At 41.5% G+C, this 13,618-nt stretch overlaps 1 protein-coding gene across 3 annotated transcripts; it reads left to right on the top strand.

Moving 5' to 3' along the window:
* The first annotated feature begins 481 nt into the window (after nt 1-481).
* LOC136710613 (NLR family CARD domain-containing protein 3-like) lies at nt 482-13,021 on the top strand. 3 transcript variants are annotated; one of them, XM_066686307.1, is made up of 10 exons: nt 482-532; nt 2,579-2,660; nt 3,520-3,804; nt 5,393-7,330; nt 8,469-8,642; nt 9,713-9,880; nt 10,002-10,175; nt 11,038-11,211; nt 11,581-11,627; nt 11,771-13,021. In XM_066686307.1, the coding sequence occupies exons 2-10, from the start codon at nt 2,617-2,619 to the stop codon at nt 12,301-12,303; spliced, it is 3,537 nt and encodes a 1,178-aa protein (XP_066542404.1). In that variant the 5' UTR covers nt 482-532; nt 2,579-2,616; the 3' UTR covers nt 12,304-13,021. The 3 variants fall into 3 exon arrangements, with proteins under 3 accessions (XP_066542404.1, XP_066542406.1, XP_066542405.1); XM_066686308.1 differs by lacking the exon at nt 482-532 and having other exon boundaries at nt 2,569-2,660; XM_066686309.1 differs by lacking the exons at nt 11,581-11,627; nt 11,771-13,021 and having other exon boundaries at nt 11,038-11,215.
* The last annotated feature ends 597 nt before the right edge of the window (nt 13,022-13,618 follow it).

Raw genomic sequence — 13,618 nt, forward strand, 5'->3', positions numbered from 1 at the left:
TAAGCCAATCATCAGCCAGAATATGTGTCCCTCATTAACTGCTGCAGCCAATGGATTCAGGGGGTTGTTTTGCGGTGGAAAAAATGATAAAAGTTGACAACAAAAATGGAGTATCTGATTGGCCGCAGTGTAAAAACAATGGCTTATAGTGTGCTCTCCAAGGTCTCATGGTTTTCTGAGCTTTAACAAAGTCTTAAACACATTAAAAAAAAGTGGAGTTTTGACATTGAGTTGTAGCCCATTGAATGATATGTGAGGACACGAGCGTCCACCAACAAGGGCACGAATGAATGGATGAATGTATGAATAAATAAAAGAAAAAAAAGAAAGAAAGGAAACAGCACACTGCTCCACTCCGTAATAGAATCTTTTATAAACAACGTGTACTTTAGGCTCAGACGGAGCTGCACAACAGCGCCCTCTATCACATTCAAGTGCGTCATTCCTGAACCAGAAGTGAAAGTTAAAAAGGGCAGAGACTGGAAGAGGGATACATGGAGAGAGACCAAAGACAGCGCTGTACTTTCACGAGGTGAGTCAATACCTGAGAGAAAAATACAGGAATGGAGTGTAGATTAAAGAAAGGACACGGTGTTTCCAGGGGTTAAACCAAACTCGAAACTACGGTCAGAACACGGCGGTGACGGTGATGAGCAGTGGAGGGTGAAATGGTGGACGTGTGTGGACAGAGGAATACTCCAATAAAGGAGAAGACGATAAGATGTGGAACACAAACTGAAGACAAAAGCGACACAAACAGTGTCCTCTGGCGAAAGTGGCCCAGATGTGGTGTTTAGGGGGCTGTCGTGGCGGGCAGGAGCAATGTGCATGGTCAGCATACCGTAGGCAAGTGTGAAAATGGGGGATGAGTGTCGGACCAGAGCCAGAATTATTTTGCGGTCTAGGTGTACTCCTCACCACAGCAGGTGTTGTGATTTAGAGCAGAATATAACCTGTGTGAAATCTCGTGTTGACTGATAATGGGCCACTAGTCTCTCCACACAGCAGGTAAAAGTGTGTTTAGTGTGTGTGAACAGCAAAAACCCACTAGAATTGACATCTTCAGTTTCAGTTTTGACCCCTTTCATATGTGCCACTGGAATCTGATACATATTTCATAATGTATCAGAAATAATGCGTTAATCGTCTAATCAGCTCTTAATTAATTATTAATAATAGAGGGTGTAACTGTGAGGATTAATGTTTATAATAATGTAATATATTAATGTAGCATTGTACGTGTGTCCCCGTCATTTATTTATTCATTGTCTGTAACCCTTATCTAGTTCAGGGCAGCGGTGGGTCCAGAGCAAACCCAGAATAACCAGTCCTTCACATTGCAACACACACTCACACATTCACTCACACACTCACACCTACCGACACTTTTGAGTCTCCAATCCACCTACAAACGTGTGTTTTTGGAGCGTGGGAGGAAACCGGAGCACCCCGGAGGAAACCCACGCAGACACAGGGAGAACACACCACACTCCTCACAGACAGTCACTCGGAGGAAACCCACGCAGACACAGAGAGAACACACCACACTCCTCACAGACAGTCACCCGGAGGAAACCCACGCAGACACAGAGAGAACACACCACACTCCTCACAGACAGTCACCCGGAGGAAACTCACGCGGACACTGGGAGAACACACCACACTCCTCACAGACAGACACCCGGAGGAAACCCACACAGACACAGAGAGAACACACCAGACTCCTCACAGACAGTCACCCGGAGGAAACCCACACAGACACAGGGAGAACACACCACACTCCTTACAGACAGTCACCTGGAGGAAACCCACGCAGACACAGGGAGAACACACCACACTCCTCACAGACAGTCACCCGGAGGAAACCCATGCAGACACAGGGAGAACACACCACACTCCTCACAGACAGTCACCCGGAGGAAACCCACACAGACACAGGGAGAACACACCACACTCCTTACAGGCAGTCACCTGGAGGAAACCCACGCAGACACAGAGAGAACATACCACACTTCTCACAGACAGTCACCCGGAGGAAACCCATGCAGACACAGGGAGAACACACCACACTCCTCACAGACAGTCACCTGGAGGAAACCCACGCAGACACAGGGAGAACACACCACACTCCTCACAGACAGTCACCCGGAGGAAACCCATGCAGACACAGGGAGAACACACCACACTCCTCACAGACAGTCACCCGGAGGAAACCCACACAGACACAGGGAGAACACACCACACTCCTTACAGGCAGTCACCTGGAGGAAACCCACGCAGACACAGAGAGAACATACCACACTTCTCACAGACAGTCACCCGGAGGAAACCCATGCAGACACAGGGAGAACACACCACACTCCTCACAGACAGTCACCTGGAGCGAGACTCGAACCCACAACCTCCAGGTCCCTGGAGCTGTGACAGAGACACGACCTGCTGCTCCACTGCTCCCCCATCAGTCTTTGATTATTGTATTTTTAGTGTTAGCTCATTAGTCTTCGATACAATTATTGAGTATTTTACTAAAACATCACCAATTAATGTGAGCATTTAAAGTAATATTCTGAACATGCAGGGAGCAGCCCAGCTGTGTGTGAGAGATAAAAAACCACAATGGAGCAGATGTCCAGCGGTGGACGAGGAGCCTCTGGCCAAAAGTGAGTACCTTTTCATCAGAGTTTATTCGGAGTGAAACTGGATGATCTTCACTTCATTCGTTGTTTAATTTAGGTTATTTTCTATATTCATATGATTTTAGTGAGATGTATTGATCCGACTTAGACATGATAATGTCCTCTTTCAATAAACATGTCATGGTTTAAAAAAATGACAAAATGCATGCAATAAATATTTGCAAAATAAGGACGCAAGAACACATTTTATTTTAGGAATTTATTAGTGATTGTTTGTTGGCGAGTGATTTACTATTTTTAATAAAACCATTTTTCTTGTTTCTTCTAAGTGCTAAGTCTTTGCTTTGTAACTCATTCTAACTCATTGTAGCCTGTTTTCCTTAGTTCCTTAGCTCCTTAGTTTTGGGCCTTTTTTCACATGTTGTGAATGTACACCAGCAGTCAAACGTTTGGACACATCTCATTCAATGATTTTTCTTTGTTTTTTATAATTTTCTACGTTGTAAATGAATGTGGAAGACATTGAAACTATGAAGGAACACACATATGAAATTACGTTATGGAACACATGGAAAATGTGTCTACTGCATTTAACTTATCTGTGGCAGACACACACACACACAGTAGTGCACTAGGGAACACACACCCAGAGCAACGGGCAGCCATCCATGGCACCCAGGGAGCAATTATAGATTCGGTGCCTTGCTCAAGGGCCCCTCACTCCCACTGCCCCCAGTTTTCCTGCCGCTCGTGGGAGTTGATCCAACAGCCTTTCAGCTCTAAGCCCTCTTCTCTAACCATTAGGCCACGGCTGCCCCCATTTAAAATGAAGATTATATGATTTAGAAATGTGTTGGATGAAGTTTGTGTGTGGTTTTTCCAGATTACAGACACAGAAATCAGCTTCTCCAGAGCCCAGCTGTGTGTCTATGAAGAGTGACAACTCCCGGGATCTCCCTGTTAATTTCAGTAAAGAATCAGAGCCCAGCTGTGTGTCTATGAAGAGTGATAACTCCCGGGATCTCCCTGTTAATTTCAGTAAAGAATCAGAGCCCAGCTGTGTGTCTATGAAGAGTGATAACTCCCGGGATCTCCCTGTTAATTTCAGTAAAGAATCAGAGCCCAGCTGTTTGTCTGTGAAGAGCGGCGCTGTACCCTTTGATTCAGAGTGAGTATTGAATAATAACAAAAGTGTAACGAATGACTTTTAGGATATAGATGACATTTCATGCCGCTTTGTGCCTCCTGATTCTCAGCAGTGGAGAAAGGGTCCAGTCCTCAGGTTATTCACGATCTGTCTTTTCATCACATGCATTCTATAAACTTGAACAATATCGGGTGCAGGTCAGACTCGATGTGCTCTTTTGTAATCGTTTATATTAAAACAGTGTACTTTATTTGAGGCTATTTTTTTCCAAATAAATGTTCATCATTTTAAAAGCCCTAGTGTACACCCCATAGCCGTAGACCCTCTTCACCAGGTGGCTGCTTGAAGCTGAAGCAATCAGAAATTAATAAATTATTTTAGCAGCTCAAACAACAATCAAGACAAGAACTAATAGCATGGACTAATCAAGACTATGATGAGAGCACAGAAGATAATATGAAAAGGAAGAAGTGAAAGATCATGGGTAGATCTGAAAAACTACAGTATGATTCAGTTATTCTCCATGCAATAAACAGCACATTCCAATAAGGAATCGAAACGTATGCTTTTAATAGTGCAGAATGTACTGTAGTGTACCTCATATATTTCTGTGTTTGCACTTTCATTGTTGATTAGGGAATGTAGATTTTTTGGGTATTATACCAGTTCATTCATTATACCAGATTCAGTATCCCATAGGGTAGGGATTTTTCATATACAGCCATAACATAGTATCCCTTAAACAGCTTTAACACTTCAGGAAGGGCATAGGCTACATTCACATTACCATGCTGAAGTGACTCAAGTCAGGTTGTCTGCCCTAATATGACTCAGATCTGATTTGTTCAGGGCTGTGTGAACATCATGTTGTTGACAACGACATGGTGAAATCAGATTTGAGACCCTTTTGTATGTGGTCGTAGATCAGATACGTATCTGATTCATGGGTATGTGAATTCATGAATGTGAATGGTCAGATAGCTCAATGTTTTTGCCTGTACGCATTTGTCTTTCAGCTCAACCAGCACCAGCAGCACAGCAAAACTATAGAAATGAGGCTTGAGCTGTGTCCCAAATAGTGCCATACTCCCTACATAGTGCAGTTCACAGAAGGGGACCCTGGCAATGTGTGCCTTGGCAGTAAAAACTGGCTGTTGGCTTGTGGAATATAAAAAGAGCAGGGGAAAGGAGCTCAGGTTATAGGCCTCATTTTAACAGTTTGCCACCCCTCAGCTCTCGTCCCCTACCCAAACCAAGGCTAAACAGGCTAGGTTTAATGGTGCTTGCTGCAGAAGCACCTCATATAATATCATAGATGGTGAGCTCTCTGCACTATCTCAGGAAACCGAGCATGGGCATGCTCTTGTTTTTTTTTTTTTAAACACATAATCATGGATATTTGTATGTAGGCATACTAATGTTATCAACTCAGTGCTTAGTAGGTATTTCCAAACTACAATTTACACAGGGAAGGATGCTGAACACCACAGCCATTCTTTGATTTGTTTGAGTTGCAATGACCGCTAATTAAATGAAGTATCATCAGGCAGTGGGATTGTGAGGGGATTACTGTGGTCATTTGTATTTGTATTTTTGTGTGCCCCAACAGGCAGCACTCCACCGGAGCACTACCTCAGATTATTACTCTGACTGAGGGAATTCGAGAAGTGGATGATGCCCAACTCAGAGTATTAGAGAGACACAAAACCAATTCGAAGAACAAGTATAAGAGTTTATTTGAGGGAATCAAGACACCAGGGAGTAAAACCCTCCTGAACAGTATTTACACAGAGCTCTACATCATCGAGGGAGAGAGTGATGGAGTGAATGAAGAACATGAGGTTTTACAGATGGAGAAAACACCCAGGAGACACCAGCAGGACGCTCCAATCCACTGCTCAGATTTCTTTAAATCTCTACAAGGTCCTGACAGAGTTGTGAATGCTGAAGATCGCGGACTCAGAGACAGAAAAATGCATAAAGGAGCAGAAGTGCAGGAGCTTAGATGTGTTCTGACTAAAGGCATCGCTGGAATTGGAAAAACTGTCTTGGCGCAGAAGTTCATTCTGGACTGGGCTGAAGGAGCAGCCAATCAGCAGGTAGATCTCATGTTTGTGCTATCTTTCCGGGAGATGAACTTGATTAAAGATGATCAGTACAGTCTTCATGGACTTCTGTGTGCCTTCCATCCTGAGCTCAGAGATCTGGACCCAGAGATATATCACCAGCTCAGAGCTGTGTTTATATTTGATGGTCTGGATGAAAGAAGATTTCCACTTAACTTTACCGAATGTGAGACCGTATCTGATATCACTATGACTTCTTCAGTTAGTGTGTTAGTGACAAATCTCATTAGAGGAGATCTGCTTCCCTCTGCTCTAATCTGGATCACCTCCCGACCAGCAGCAGCCAATCAGATCCCTCCTCAGTACATCCACCGTGTTACAGAGATTCAGGGATTCACAGACCCCCAGAAGGAAGAGTACTTCAGGAAGAGAATCAGGGACCAAGACCAAGCCCAGAAGATCATCTCCCACATTAAGACAGCGAGGAGCCTCCACATCATGTGCCACATTCCCATCTTCTGCTGGATCTCAGCCACTGTTCTTCAGAAAATCATCACACAGAGTCACACAGAGATCCCTAAAACTCTGACTGAAATGTTCTCACACTTCCTGCTCACTCAGGCAACCATGAAGAATGAGAAGTATGAGGAGAAACATGAGAGAGACCCAAAGAGACTGCTGGAGTCCAACAGAACCAAGCTTCTGAAACTGGCTGAACTGGCTTTCACACAGCTGCTGAAGGGCAATGTGATGTTCTATGAAGAGGACCTGAGAGAGAGCAGCATTGATGTCACTGAGGCTGCAGTGTATTCTGGGATCTTTACTGAGATCTTTAAGGAGGAGTGTGTGATCTACCAGAGGAAGGTCTACTGCTTTGTTCATCGGAGTTTTCAGGAGTTCCTGGCTGCTGTCTTTGTGTTTCACTGTTATGAGAACAACATCATGGAGCCACTGCTGTGTTTCAATCTCAGTTATAGAGGGTCTTCTGAAAACGTGCCACTGGATTATCTTCTGAAGGCAGCAGTGGATAAAGCTTTAAAGAATCAGAATGGACACCTGGACCTTTTCCTCCGATTCCTTCTGGGAATCTCACTGGTGTCCAATCAGAGACTGCTCCAGGGTTTACTCACTCAAACACAGAGCTGCTCAGAGCAAACCACAGGGTACATCAAGAGAATAATCAAAGGAAATGAAGATTCTTATAGGTCAATTAACATATTTCTTACTACTGAGAGATCCATCAATCTGTTCCTGTGTCTGTCTGAAATGAATGACAAGTCTATCTCCAGAGAGATTGAGGAGTATCTAAAGTCAGAGAAACACTCAGAAGTGAAACTGTCTCCTGCACAGTGTTCAGCTCTAGCCTACATGCTACTGAACTCGAATGAAGGGTTGGATGAACTGGACCTGAGGAAATACAACACATCAGAGGAGGGTTATAAGAGACTGATTCCAGCCATCACTGTGTGCAGAAAAGCTCAGTGAGTTGATGATGTCACTAATATTTACATATATTTTATCATTTTAACATAGTGGGTTTTTTAAATGATGGATGACCATGTCATGTAAAAACATAATCTAAAAATGTTTAGTCTTTTATTCCTTGTACTTACTTAAGGGGTATTCTCACTGCCCACGTTATCAGTACTCCTTCCCTTGGAGCGATACATACAATTTAAAAAAGCACAATTAATTAGACATTAAAACGTACACATAACTTCTAAAGTGCAGTTACAGAATTAAACATGGATGAGTATTAGCGGTACACTCAGTCAGCTGGTTCTGTTTATGAGTAGCACAGGACGAACCGACTAGTTCCTAAATATCTGAGAGCTCTGCTCGGCTCATATCTCTGTAGCAGATCTGATAAATACGCTGGTAATACACCATTAAGACATGGCACCTTAAAGTTAATTAAAGTTAATAAAACACACTGGTCTCCACTGTACAGTATTAAGAACGGGGTGATGGGATCTCATGTGTTGCTCTGAGAGCATTTTTGGAAATTCAGTTAGGAGAACATTAGGGTAATCAGTCCTGCAAGAAATAAAAACATGCTCCAGGTCTGGTTTAGTCAGAATTAATTTTATATTATTATTATAATTTTATTTCCTAACAGCAAGGAACACTAGTATAAAGTGAAACTTGGGCAGATGTTACTGTAACTACAAGCCTTATTTGAAGAAAATATGGAATATATTGTAAAATACAAAAGTGGACAGAGGCAAAATAAGAGTGAGAAATATATGGAATATTTAAGATACATGGGTTTCCTCCGGGTGACTGTCTGTGAGGAGTGTGGTGTGTTCTCTCTGTGTCTGCGTGGGTTTCCTCCGGGTGACTGTCTGTGAGGAGTGTGATGTGTTCTGCCTGTGTCTGTGTGGGTTTCCTCCGATTGCTCCGGTTTCCTCCTATGGTCCAAAAACACACGTTGGTAGGTGGATTGGAGACTCAAAAGTGTCTGTAGATGTGAGTGTGTGTCGCCCTGGGAAGGACTGGCGCCCCCTCCAGGTTGTGTTTCTACCTTGCACTCAAGGATTCTGTATAGGCTCCTGAAATGGATATGGGTTACAGACAATGAATGAAAGAATTAATATATGAACTGTTGTTTGTATTCAGACTCATTGGCTGCAATCTTACCAAGGACTCCATTGAAATCCTCTGCTCAGCTCTGCAATCAAGAAACTGCCCCCTGAAAGAATTGGACCTCAGTAACAATGACCTGCAGGACTTAGGAGTGAAGCTTCTCTCTGCAGGACTCAAGAGTTCACAATGTAAACTGGAGATTCTCAGGTGAATAAAACTCTCCTTTTTTGAGTTTGTCTTCTGCAGCCATTCTATATTGTTTTGCATAAGCTCCAGGGTCCTGGGTTTGTGGGTTAGAGCCCCACTACTGGTGATGGTCTGTGAGGAGTTTTGGTGTGTTGTTCCTGTGTCTTCGTGGGTTTCCACAAACACATTTGTATGTGGAGGGGCGATTGAAAAGTGTACATATGGGTGTATCTGTGTGTGTGTGTGTGTGTGTGTGTCTTGCACCACCTTATCACTGACACCAATCACAGAGCATTCTCACACCATCCCAATTCCTGCCCTGAACTCTAAGGCCTTCCTTGAAGTGAGCAGTTTAATGACCTTGAGCAATATGGGAGCAGTGTTCAAGTGATGAAGCAGTCTGAGAGTACAACTGGGACACACTTCACCTTGTCCCTGTGTCCATCACTATGGCTCTAGCTCTGTTAACACCGCTTAGCCGAGCTCTGCTCAACATCACTTAATCATTTGTGGAGGTGTTTCTGTGAATTGCACCTTTCACTGAATACCGTAATACTTTATGGTAGGAACCTGTCATTTATGTAAAAATTCTATTATTGCCTGATTTTAAAAGCTGTGTGTAACTGAGGTCCAGTCTTGTCATATGCAATTAATGATGAAAAATAGAGTATTAAAATTTTAATATTTTTAATGTCATGACCTTGAAGGGATCTGATGTGGACAGAGTTAGTGAAAATAATTTGTCTTGGCATATGTCTAGATGTACTGTTAACTTTTAAGCATCACATTAACAGACTCACAAGCAAACTAAGGCCAAATCTTGGTTTCTTGTATCGAAACAAAACGTTTCCCAATTCACAAAAGAAAAAGGATTATTGAAGCAACAATGTTGTCAGTTCTGCATTATGGTGATAATACACTACACTTAAACCTTTAGATTTAAACCTTTAAAAATCAAACAAAAAAAACCCTCAAACTGGGCAATAATTTACACAAGTAATGGTGGTCAGTCAACCAATTTATTTAATACATTTTATTTCAAGGAAGTATCCTTTTACCACATAACTTATGGAAACTTTTCTCCTTTGTAGACTTGCTAGCTGTAATCTCCTCAAGGACTCCTGTGAAACTCTGGGCTCAGCACTATTATCCTCCTCCTTGAAAGAGCTGGACCTCAGTAACAATGACCTGCGGGATCCAGGAGTGGCACTACTTTCTGCCAGTTTGAAGAGTCCACTCTGTAAACTAGAGACACTGAGGTAAGTTAAAAAAACAACCTTTTTCATGCCAACCATATAAATGAACAGTGTTATGTGTTATGGTAATAGATTTGAATTATGGTCATTTTTGCTACTTAACATGTGAATTTCTCCTTTACAGAATAGGTATCTGTAATCTTGGAGACAAAACCTGTGAAAATCTCTGCTCAGCTCTACTCTCAGTAAACTGCTTACTGAAAGAACTGGACCTCAGTAACAATGACCTTCAGGATTCAGGAGTGAAGCTACTCTCTGCTGGACTGAAGTGCTCACACTGTAATCTGGAGATTCTCAGGTGAATAAAATTAGTTTGTTCCCTGATGTGATATCTCTGACTTTGTAAAGACCATTTACACCAGTGGTCACCAACCAGTCGATCGTGATAGACAGGTCAATCTCCAAGGCCTTGCAAGTCGATTGCAATATATCATGGGCACTGAAGTTCTCACATTGTGCTGCAGCTCTGTCTCTGCCCTGTCTAAGCCAACATCGTGGCAGTGCTGACAGAAGTATAAGGAGGAGATATGCACAGCCTAAATCATTGTTGTACCTTTAAAAGTACATTTACAGTGTGTGTACATTTAGTGAACAATAATGTACCTCTGCCATATCTTTATTTTTCTGAGAGTGCATGATTTGGGTGGTTGATGAATCGCCGTGTTGTACTAACATTGTGCAGAATTACATTGTGCAAAATGTATGCATGAAAGAAGGAAAATGAATAATTTCAGTTAAGAATTTGTTTAATATTATGTCTGCAGTAGCCAAAACACAACAAAACTATTTGATTTTATAACTGTACTTGTAAAGAAACAAAAAAAAAGCACTGGACAATAGCATAAAACTAGCACAATTCTCAAAAGGAAAAATGTGACATTTATAATTAGATAATGTGTTTTGGGAATTTTGGGCTGCTCAGGATTAAATTTTTTGCTCTTTATATAGTGCAATGTAAACATTTTTGCAACAGTATTCACCTAGTCTCACTTATTTTTGTCATAAACTGGCAGGAAGATTGTCCACTATAGACATCTAATGTTTGATAAACACATCGGTTTGTGTTATTTCATATGTCTAAGAATGTGGTGTTTGCAGTCTTTGTACTGTAATGCATCTGTATTTTATTTTACATAAATTAAATTATTTCCTATTGGCAGGATGTCTGGGTGTATGATTACAGATGAAGGCTATTCCTCTCTGGCTTCAGCTCTGAAATCAAAACCCTCACACCTTAGAGAACTGGATCTGACCTACAATAACCCAGAGGAGTCCGGAGTGAAACTGTTGTCTGTTCTAAAGCAGGTTCCACATTGTGCACTGGAGAAACTACAGTGAGTTACACACAAATACACTGTACACATTATAGTGAGTTACACACAAACACTGCAAAAGGAACACTTCACTGTACTAAATGTAAAGATCCTAAATTATAAGAAGGACATTTTTGAGAAAGTCATACATGTAGGCCTCTGGAAATCCATCCAGTGAAAATAAATATATTTTTAAGTATCATTGCTCAGCACTTCTGAGTAACTGAGTAAGTCAACCAGGCACAGCGCTTCTAGGAAGATGTCATAGTGTTAAATGTAAGGAGGTAAGGTGAGAAAAATTCAAAGAAACCTGAAATAATAGCAAAACATTTTCTCAAAAATGATTCAAAATGCATTGGAATTAATGGACCTATATGTGTTTGTGTTTAGCGTGGAACCCAGAGGGGAGATTTGGATAAAACCAGGACTAAATAAATGTAAGATACACTTATTATTGTGTCTCCTATAATATTTTATTTTGTTTATATATATATATATATATATATATATATATATATATATATATATATATATATATATAAGTGTGAATGTATATATGTATGTTTGTGTCTGAGAACAGATGCCTGTGATCTGACTATGGATCCAAACACAGCACACCCTCTCCTGTCTTTGTCTGAGGGAAACAGAAAGATGGAATGTGTGAGAGAGGATCAGCGTCCACATTCTCCAGAGAGATTTGATTATTATCTTCAGGTTCTAAGTGTGGAGAATCTGAGAGGACGCTGTTACTGGGAGGTGGAGTGGAGTGGGCAAGAGGCGGCTGTCTCAGTGTCATACAGAGGAATCGGGAGGAAAGGGGATGGCGGGGAGTGTCTGTTTGGACGCAATAAAATCTCCTGGAGTTTGATTTGCTCAGCTAAAACTTACTCTGTCAGACACAATAACAAAGACAATAAAATAGCTGCCCCTCTTTCTCACAGAGTCGCGGTGTATCTGGACTATGTGTCCGGCACTTTGTCCTTCTACACCGTCTCACCTCACACACACACACTCACACACTTGCACACATTCACTTGCACATTCACTGAGGCTCTCTACGCTGGGTTTAGGGTTTATTATGACTCTGCAATGACTCTGTGTGAGACAGAATAGATAGAATATGTAATTTTGTATGTGTAGATGTAGATATAATTCTCTCAAATGTGTATTCACTGTACAAATTACATTCACTGTACAGATTAATAATTTTGTGTACACATAAACCAATGTAGAAATTCACAAAAGATGGGAGAGGGGCAAAGAAACAAGAAAAAAGCAGAGACCAAGCACAAGGACACACCAAGAAAAATGTGGACATTCTTCGCATCGAGTCCTTAAACGTTTAACACCACAAGACTGTGCATTCTTGATCTACTGATACAAGTGCAGCGACCCGCTGTGCACTGCTCCAAGCACCGCACTGTTTACACCTATATATAATGGCCATAATAACACCTATACTTATACAAATTTTGGTATGTACTCACGAATGTATAATTGTATAATTATAATTTGCATTTAGGCCTAATCATTTGTTTACTGCCTGTAATTGTTAGTAATTAATTTGAGTAATTATTCTGTAGCGTATGTTGGGTTTTTAATCATACGCCGAGAAATGTAAATATATTTCTATATTTATATTTATAGTTTGTGTTTATAGCGTTGACCTTATTCAAACTCCTATAATCTCTGATATTTGACTTAATGATATTAATTAAAGTTTATAATTGGCTTAAGCAATTAAAACGTTAATAATTAGTTTGAGATTGAATAATAATCAAGCTAAGTGAGTTCTTCAGGATTTTCATAAATTCTAATGAACAAACTGCACACACTGTGATTTCAAATAATGAAAGTTTTATTAACAAAAAGAAGGATATTTACTTAACATAGCGTGATCTTGAAATCTCACGGCATCAAAGCAGGGGAAGCCGATTCGACTGTAGCGATACGCTAGGCACTCTGGCTTGTGACTAAAGTGTTGCTAACTGAGGTTTAATTAATATAAAAATTTATCAAGAGATTTGATTCAATTTTCAGCTCTGGAGGTGCGTAAGTTTAGCTTACTTTTTCGTCGATTCTCACCACTCGTTGAATACCGAGACTCTCTGAGGTCCTGGGAGTGAAGGCGTCTCACTTAGTTTCACGGTTCTCTCGTGGAAGTTTCCAGGCTGAGTCAGCGTGGAGGTTTTTCTTCGTAGGTTGAGTCGCCTCAGCGTACTCGGAGCGTGATGACGCCGGCGGCAGGATCCTCTGGTTCAGTGTCTTGAGTAGGAGGGTCCAACCATATGGACGTTTGGACGTTATTAACGCTGGTAGCGACCCAGTTTAAAACGAACGGAGGTGTTCGGTTCGGTGGTCTCACTTCGCCGGAATTTCGCGGCGGGAGATCGAATCCGACGGCAAAGTCTTAAAGCGGAGTTTCGCG

This window comes from Hoplias malabaricus, chromosome 12 (genome assembly GCF_029633855.1).
Source record: "Hoplias malabaricus isolate fHopMal1 chromosome 12, fHopMal1.hap1, whole genome shotgun sequence".
Lineage (NCBI taxonomy): Eukaryota > Metazoa > Chordata > Actinopteri > Characiformes > Erythrinidae > Hoplias > Hoplias malabaricus.